General features: G+C 56.3%; 1 protein-coding gene across 1 annotated transcript in view; it reads left to right on the forward strand.

Moving 5' to 3' along the window:
- Positions 1 to 8,388, forward strand: part of INPP5E (inositol polyphosphate-5-phosphatase E) — a 30,857-nt gene extending 22,469 nt beyond the window's left edge. Inside the window, exons 5-9 of the mRNA XM_078881365.1 lie at positions 1,761 to 1,880; positions 3,361 to 3,468; positions 5,064 to 5,225; positions 5,868 to 5,983; positions 8,141 to 8,388. Of these exons, the coding sequence (XP_078737491.1) occupies positions 1,761 to 1,880; positions 3,361 to 3,468; positions 5,064 to 5,225; positions 5,868 to 5,983; positions 8,141 to 8,281 (647 nt within the window). The 3' untranslated portion in view covers positions 8,282 to 8,388. The remainder of the gene's footprint in view (positions 1 to 1,760; positions 1,881 to 3,360; positions 3,469 to 5,063; positions 5,226 to 5,867; positions 5,984 to 8,140) is intronic.
- The last annotated feature ends 737 nt before the right edge of the window (positions 8,389 to 9,125 follow it).

Here is a 9,125-nt window from a genome sequence, read left to right on the forward strand (position 1 = left end):
AAGAGTAAAAAAACAATTATCATTTTTTACTGACAAATGAGGTTCCAATGGTGTAAACTAAGTTCGTTGTGATTATCGCGTGTGCAGTGTGTGTTAGCGCGTGCGTGCCTGTTAACACGCGCCTGCAGCGGTTAGCGCGCCGCGCTAAGAACCCGGCAACCTCACTTGGAATTCCCGCTCACAGCCACCGACACCGCTGACGATTACCTGAACCTGGGCCTCCCCTAGGTCGACTCGGCCTCAAACGAGTACACGGTGCTCGTGCGTCAAAAAAAAGTCGTCAGCGATTTTTCTGACGGATATTGCGATTTGATTTGCGATTACATTTTTTAAAGTCAGGCTTCAGTTCAATAGTCACTGTGTAATAGATTTAAAACATGCAATGGAGCATTACCACGTGATACCATCACAATATGAACTGCTCTATATACATTCTAATGCAAGTATGAGAACTTAAAAGATATGAATTGCTTCCAACATGCATTTATTTAAATGTTTTTGTATTGGAATAGAACAATCAAATAAAGAACAATTGTTAAGTTTGAATAGACCGCAATACCTGCAGCCGTTGAGTTGTGCGCCTTTTGGCGTCATCTGGTCCAACCCATGTGAGACTAGGCTCTAAGGAAAGCTGTCTCGGGTGTGGACCAATCAACTTCAAGGACAGTGCATATATTATCAGAGTTATGTTCTTTTGTTTGTATTATGACTACAGGTATTGCGGTCTATTCAAACATGACTCCTTGTAAAAAGGTGTCAGTTTTGTTGCCAGATAGAAGGGTAAAGAACCAATTATCAACAATTGTTAAGTTAAATAAATAAAGTTATACTAATATATATTTTTTAACAATTCCAATAAGAAAGTTGATATGCAAATTCCTTTGTCAAGGCGCTCTTCCCCCCCTAACCCAGCTTAAATATACGCTGCCAAGCTTGGCGGTGTTCATTCAGACGCTGTCTTTCCGACAGCCCTGATTTGAAAACGAACAAAACAATGCAAGTGTGGAACGATCCAATATTCAGCGGGGTCGCCTGGCTCTGTGAAGGATGCACTTTCACGTTGCGGTTTGAGACGGCGCTTTTGAGAGATGTTACGTCTCCCCCAGCCTGGCACGTAAGGGTACCGTGGGTTCGAACCCGAACCCCGACGATGCATGTTGTATATTTGGAGTGTGCGTCTCCTCCCCCCGTTCTGCAGAGTGCGAGCGTGAGCGAGTGAGTGGAGTCCGCACTCTGCCTGTTCTCCACGGCGTTAAAGCGAGTGTTGAGTTTCGATTTAAAGCTTTCGTGGCTGCCGGGATTCATCTTCTTGGTTCTTTCGGTAAAGTCACGTAGAAGGGAAATAATAAAATAATAAAAATTAACGTAATAAAATACAATTCTCACGACGTCTTTCCGACAGTCCTGTTCTTCACCTGAGGACGGCTGCTTGAGTTGTGGCCGAAACGTCGTGAGAATTGTATTATTTTATCATGTTTTATTTGTATTAGTTTATTACCTCCCTTCTACGTGACTTTACCGAAAGAACCAAGAAGATGAATCCCTGCAGTCACGAAAGCTTTAAATCGAAAAAGTAATCGGACTTTTCAAATCTCAAAAAAATCGCAGCCTTTGCAATTCGCTCACCGCATCGTTTCAAATCCCGATTTCGACTTGAAATCGATTCGTCGTTCAGCCCTGGCGGCTAGACGGCGCCGGCCTCCGCAGGCACTCGCCCCGGCGGCGCGTCGAGGCTACGCGGGGGACCTTTGTCTTTGTAGAGGTGGAGCACGCCACGGTGACGACGCGCGCCGTCTCCCAGATCAAGACCAAGGGGGCCGTGGCCGTCGCCTTCACCTTCTTCGGCACCTCCTTCCTCTTCGTCACCTCGCACCTCACCTGTGAGACCACGCTGACGATGACGCTCATGATGATGACGCTGCTGCTGATGATGATGCTCTCACCTGTGAGACGCTGACGCTCATGATGATGATGCTGATGCTGCTGCTGATGCTCTCACCTGTGAGATGACGCTCACTATGACGCTCATGATGATGATGCTCATGATGATGCTGCTGATGATGCTGCTGCTACTGCCCCCTCACCTGTGAGACGCTGACGATGATGATGACGCTGCTCATGATGATGCTGCTGCTGCTGCTCTCACCTGTGAGACGCTGCTGCTGATGCTGCTGCTGCCCCCTCACCTGTGAGATGACGCTGATGATGCTGCTACTGCTGATGATGATGCTGCCCCCTCACCTGTGAGACGCTGACGCTGATGATGACGCTGCTCATGATGATGCTGCTGCTGCTTTCACCTGTGAGACTCTGCTGCTGATGCTGCTGCTGCCCCCTCACCTGTGAGATGACGCTGATGATGATGCTCATGATGATGATGCTGATGCTGATGATGATGCTGCTACTGCTGATGCTGATGCTGCTGCCCCCTCACCTGTGAGACTCTGATGCTGCTGCTGCTGCTGCTGCTGCCCCCTCACCTGTGAGACTCTGCTGCTGCTACTGCCCCCTCACCTGTGAGACTCTGCTGATGCTGCTGCCCTCACCTGTGAGACTCTGCTGTTGCTGCCCCTCTCACCTGTGAGACTCTGCTGATGCTGCTGCCCTCACCTGTGAGACTCTGCTGTTGCTGCCCCTCTCACCTGTGAGACTGCTGCTGCTACTGCCCCCTCACCTGTGAGACTCTGCTGATGCTGCTGCCCTCACCTGTGAGACTCTGCTGTTGCTGCCCCTCTCACCTGTGAGACTCTGCTGATGCTGCTGCCCTCACCTGTGAGACTCTGCTGTTGCTGCCCCTCTCACCTGTGAGACTCTGCTGTTGCTGCCCCTCTCACCTGTGAGACTCTGCTGATGCTGCTGCCCTCACCTGTGAGACTCTGATGATGCTGCTGCCCTCACCTGTGAGACTCTGCTGTTGCTGCCCCTCTCACCTGTGAGACTCTGCTGCTGCTGCCCTCACCTGTGAGACTCTGCTGCTGCTGCTGCCCTCACCTGTTGTGGTGGTTGTTGATGGTCGTGGTGGTTGGTGGTGGTGGTTGTGGTAATTGATGGTGGTGATTGTGGTCGTGGTGGTTGACGGTGGTGGTGGTGGTGGTGTTGATTGTGGTTGATGGTGATTGTGGTGGTGGTGTTGATGGTGGTGGTGTTGGTGGTGGTGTTGGTGGTGGTGATGGTGTTGATTGTGGTTGATAGTGATTGTGGTTGTGGTGGTGGTGTTGATGGTGGTGGTGTTGATGGTGGTGGTGTTGATTGTGGTTGATTGTGGTTGATGGTGGTTGTGGTGTTGATGGTGGTGGTTGTGGTGATTGTGGTGGTGGTTGTGGTTGATGGTTGTGGTGGTTGTGGTTGTGGTGGTTGCAGCTGGAGACAGCAAGGTGATGGAGCGAATCCTCGACTACAACAAGATCATCGAGTCCCTTCCCCTCCCTCGCGTCGTCCCTCTCACCAACGCCTACCAGCAGGACAGCGGTACAGCTACAGCTACACACAGCTACAGCTACACACAGCTACACAGCTACAGCTACACACAGCTACAGCTACACACAGCTACACACAGCTACAGCTACACACAGCTACAGCTACACACAGCTACACACAGCTACAGCTACACACAGCTACACACAGCTACAGCTACACACAGCTACAGCTACACACAGCTACACACAGCTACACACAGCTACAGCTACACACAGCTACAGCTACACACAGCTACACACAGCTACAGCTACACACAGCTACACACAACTACAGCTACACACAGCTACAGCTACACACAGCTACACACAGCTACACACAGCTACAGCTACACACAGCTACACACAGCTACAGCTACACACAGCTACACACAGCTACACACAGCTACAGCTACACACAGCTACAGCTACACACAGCTACACACAGCTACAGCTACACACAGCTACACACAACTACAGCTACACACAGCTACAGCTACACACAGCTACAGCTACACACAGCTACACATAGTTACAGCTACACACAGCTACAGCTACACACAGCTACACACAGTTACAGCTACACACAGCTACAGCTACACACAGCTACACACAGCTACACACAGCTACAGCTACACACAGCTACACACAGCTACAGCTACACACAGCTACAGTTACACACAGCTACAGCTACACACAGCTACACACAGCTACAGCTACACACAGCTACAGCTACACACAGCTACAGCTACACACAGCTACACACAGTTACAGCTACACACAGCTACACACAGCTACAGCTACACACAGCTACAGCTACACACAGCTACACACAGTTACAGCTACACACAGCTACACACAGCTACACACAGCTACAGCTACACACAGCTACACACAGCTACAGCTACACACAGCTACAGCTACACACAGCTACACACAGCTACACACAGCTACAGCTACACACAGCTACAGCTACACACAGCTACAGCTACACACAGCTACAGCTAAACACAGCTACAGCTACACACAGCTACACACAGTTACAGCTACACACAGCTACACACAGCTACAGCTACACACAGCTACACACAGCTACACACAGCTACACACAGCTACAGCTAAAGCACACCCTTGTATGTTGAACTTCTTTTGCGCCGTACTTAGCCAACCGCGCTAATTGGAGGTGCGGTGGACGGACGACGAATCTAAAACACAAACAGCGGTTCCAGAGGCGCGAGTTTGTCAATCGAGATGATGATTTAAAACGGCGTAGCTCCAGTGGCTTCCTAATATCGGAATGAAGGAGCGTTCCAGACGGCCACAGTGCCTGTGTGCGTGCGTGTGTGTACGTGGGGTAGGGGTAGTGTCGCGGTTAGCGCTACGCTGTGCTGCAAAGCCAGCGGCCCGAGTTCGATTCCCGCTCGCGGCCAACACCGGTGACGATTATCTGAACCGGTCCCAGGCCTCCCCTAGGTCGACTCAGCCTCAAATGAGTACCCGGTGCGGTGCGTAGTAAACATCGCCATGGGTGCTGCTCGCTAACAGCACTTGCCCCTACAGTCTGTTGAGGCTACGCGGGGGATCTTTGTCTCGACGATGTCTCCCGCCCAGCGGACGTGACGAGCCGCTTTGACGTCGTCTTCTGGTGCGGGGACCTCAACTTCCGCCTGGACCTGGAGCGCGCCGAGGCCGAGGCGCTGGCGCAGAGCGGCGCCCACGGCGACCTCGACCGGCTGCTCGCACACGACCAGCTCACGCCCAAGCTGCGCGACGGTGCGTGAGCCACACGGCGCCGCAGCCGACAACGCCACCACAGCCACCACCACAGCCACCACCGCCGTCACCACAGATACCACCACCACCATCACCACCACCGCCACCACCACTACCACAGCCACCACCACCACTACCACAGCCACCACCATCACCACCACCGACGCCACCGCCACCGCCACCACAGATATCACCACCATGGCGATCAACACCAGCATCACCACCATATCACCACCACCACCGTCAACAGCCACCATCACCACCAGCATTGCCACCACATCACCACACCGTCACCACCACCACCGCCACCACCACCAGCATTGCCACCACATCACCACACCGTCACCACCACCAACGCCACCACCACCAGCATCGCCACCACGTCACCACCAGCATCGCCACCACCTCACCACACCGTCACCACCACCACCGCGGCCAGCGCGTGAGTGCAAGTGGTCTCTGTCCCAGCTGACTTCCTCTCATGCCCCCCCCCTCTCTCTCTCCCTGCCCCCCTCTGTCCCCCTGCCCCCCCCCTCCCCCCCCTGCCCCCCCCTCCCCCCTCTATCCCCCCCCCCTCCCCCCCCCTCTGTCTCTCCCCCCCCCACCCTCCCCCCGACCGCGGCCCTCACCCCCCCCCCCCAGGCTCCGTGTTCCGTGGCTTCAGCGAGGCGCTCATCTTGTTCCCGCCCACCTACAAGTACGACGTGGGAGCCGACACCTTCGACAGCTCCGCCAAGAAGCGCGTCCCCTCCTACACGGTCAGTGGCTCTGGGTGGTGGTTCAGGCTGGGGGTCACGGGGGGTCACGGTGGTTCAGGTCGTGGGTCACGGGGGGTCATGGTGGTTCAGGTCGGGGGTCACGGGGGGTCACGGTGGTTCAGGTCGTGAGTCACGGGGGGTCTGGGTGGTTCAGGTCGTGGGTCATGGGGGGTCACGGTGGTTCAGGTCGTGGGTCACAGGGGGTCACGGTGGTTCAGGTCGTGGGTCACGGGGGGTCTGGGTGGTTCAGGTCGTGAGTCACGGGGGGTCACGGTGGTTCAGGTCGTGGGTCACGGGGGGTCTGGGTGGTTCAGGTCGTGGGTTTCGGGGGGTCAGGTCGTGGGTCACGGTGGTTCAGGTCGTGGGTCACGGTGGGTCACGGTGGTTCAGGTCGTGGGTCACGGGGGGTCACGGTGGTTCAGGTCGTGGGTCACGGTGGTTCAGGTCATGGGTCACGGTGGTTCAGGTCGTGGGTTACGGTGGTTCAGGTCGTGGGTCACGGTGGTTCAGGTCGTGGGTCACGGTGGTTCAGGTCGTGGGTCACGGTGGGTCACGGTGGTTCAGGTCGTGGGTCACGGGGGGTCACGGTGGTTCAGGTCGTGGGTCACGGTGGTTCAGGTCGTGGGTCACGGTGGTTCAGGTCGTGGGTCACGGTGGGTCACGGTGGTTCAGGTCGTGGGTCACGGTGGTTCAGGTCGTGGGTAATGGTGGTTCAGGTCGTGGGTCACGGTGGGTCACGGTGGTTCAGGTCGTGGGTCACGGGGGGTCACGGTGGTTCAGGTCGTGGGTCACGGGGGTCTGGGTGGTTCAGGTCGTGGGTCACAGTGGGTCTGGGTGGTTCAGGTCGTGGGTCACGGTGGTTCAGGTCGTGGGTCACGGTGGTTCAGGTCGTGGGTCACGGGGGGGTCACGGTGGTTCAGGTCATGGGTCACGGGGGTCTGGGTGGTTCAGGCTATGGGTCACGGGGGGTCAGGCTGTGAGTCACGGTGGTTCAGGCTCTGAGTCACGGTGGTTCAGGCTATGGGTCACGGTGGTTCAGGCTATGAGTCACGGTGGTTCAGGCTGTGGGTCACGGTGGTTCAGGCTGTGGGTCACGGTGGTTCAGGCTGTGAGTCACGGTGGTTCAGGTTGTAGGTCACGGTGGTTCAGGCAATGAGTCACGGTGGTTCAGGTTGTGGGTCACGGTGGTTCAGGCTGTGAGTCACGGTGGTTCAGGCTGTGAGTCACGGTGGTTCAGGCTGTGAGTCACGGTGGTTCAGGCTGTGAGTCACGGTGGTTCAGGCTGTGGGTCACGGTGGTTCAGGCTGTGAGTCACGGTGGTTCAGGCTAGGGGTCACGGTAGTTCAGGCTGTGGGTCACGGTAGTTCAGGTTGTGAGTCACGGTGGTTCAGGTTGTGAGTCACGGTAGTTCAGGTTGTGAGTCACGGTGGTTCAGGCTGTGGGTCACGGTAGTTCAGGCTGTGGGTCACGGTAGTTCAGGTTGTGAGTCACGGTAGTTCAGGTTGTGAGTCACGGTGGTTCAGGCTGTGAGTCACGGTGGTTCAGGCTGTGGGTCACGGTAGTTCAGGCTATGGGTCACGGTAGTTCAGGTTGTGAGTCACGGTGGTTCAGGCTGTGGGTCACGGTGGTTCAGGTTGTGAGTCACGGTAGTTCAGGCTGTGGGTCACGGTGGTTCAGGCTGTGGGTCACGGTAGTTCAGGCGGTGGGTCACGGTAGTTCAGGTTGTGAGTCACGGTAGTTCAGGTTGTGAGTCACGGTGGTTCAGGCTGTGAGTCACGGTGGTTCAGGCTGTGGGTCACGGTAGTTCAGGCTGTGGGTCACGGTAGTTCAGGTTGTGAGTCACGGTGGTTCATGCTGTGGGTCACGGTGGTTCAGGCTAAGAGTCACGATGGTTCAGGTTGTGAGTCACGGTGGTTCAGGCTGTGGGTCACGGTGGTTCAGGATGTGCGTCACGGTGGTTCAGGCTAAGAGTCACGGTGGTTCAGGTTGTGAGTCACGGTGGTTCAGGCTATGGGTCACGGTGGTTCAGGCTGTGGGTCACGGTGGTTCAGGCTAAGAGTCACGGTGGTTCAGGTTGTGAGTCACGGTGGTTCAGGCTGTGGGTCACGGTGGTTCAGTCTGGGGTCACGGTGTGTGCGGCTGGGCGTGGCGGTGCAGGACCGCGTGCTGTGCCGGGCGCGCGTGCCGGGCGAGGTGAACTCGCTGCTCTACACCTCCTGCCGCTCCATCCGCACGTCCGACCACCGTCCCGTCTTCGCACTGTACAGCGTCAAGCTGAGGCCCGGCCGAGATAAGTGAGTCCGTGTGTGTGGTGTGTGCGTGCGTGTGTGTGTGCCTACGATCCATCCTGAGTTTAACCTGCAGGCTGGATTGTGTGAGGAGCTCACAAATCCTTGAAAGATCTGGGCAAAGTCCCATCGGTGAGCTCCTCCGGCAGGCAAGGCTGCGTTGGCTGGGTCATGTAGCCCGCATGCCCAGCCACCGCATGCCTCAACAGCTTTTGTTCGGCCGGATCGAGGGGGCTAAACGGGCGCGGCACGGGCTAGAGAAGAGATGGAGTGATGTGGTACAGGAGGATGTGGAGCTGAGTGGACTTGCCGATGACTGGCACCAGCGGTGTCAAGATCGGCCTCTGTGGAGGAGGCTCGTGAAGGACGCTACTGGGCAGTTGGAGGCAGTCGCCCTCCAACAATAACGGAGGGCGGAGGAGCGACGCTCACAACAACGAGTGGAGTGCCGGGTGGCTAAAACACAGCACGTTGGCACAGTAGGGGGCACAGGAGGTGCATCAGCCAGTAGGGGGCACAGGTGGTGCATCAGCCAGTTCATCTCAGTCATCTCAGTCAGTCGACCCGTCGCACCTGGGTCTGCCCTGTGACCTCCTGCCAGCGGGCGTTCGACACTTCACGTGGCCTCAAGGTGCACATGGCCTGGCACAAGCGTCGTGGTGACGTCACCGCCACTTTGTGGCGAATGGCAGGTGTCGGTATTGGTGTGTGTGTTGAAATTCTTTCGCATCGTACGTAGGCAACCGTGCTCATCGGAGCACCCGGTGCGGTGTGGAGTAAACATCGCCACTGGGGAGACAAAGGCGGCCGGGTATGGTGTTGGCCACCCATCCCCTCGTGTGCCGTGCCGGTCC

The sequence above is a fragment of the Lampetra fluviatilis genome, chromosome 61 (assembly GCF_964198595.1).
Source record: "Lampetra fluviatilis chromosome 61, kcLamFluv1.1, whole genome shotgun sequence".
Taxonomy (NCBI): Eukaryota; Metazoa; Chordata; class Hyperoartia; order Petromyzontiformes; family Petromyzontidae; genus Lampetra; species Lampetra fluviatilis.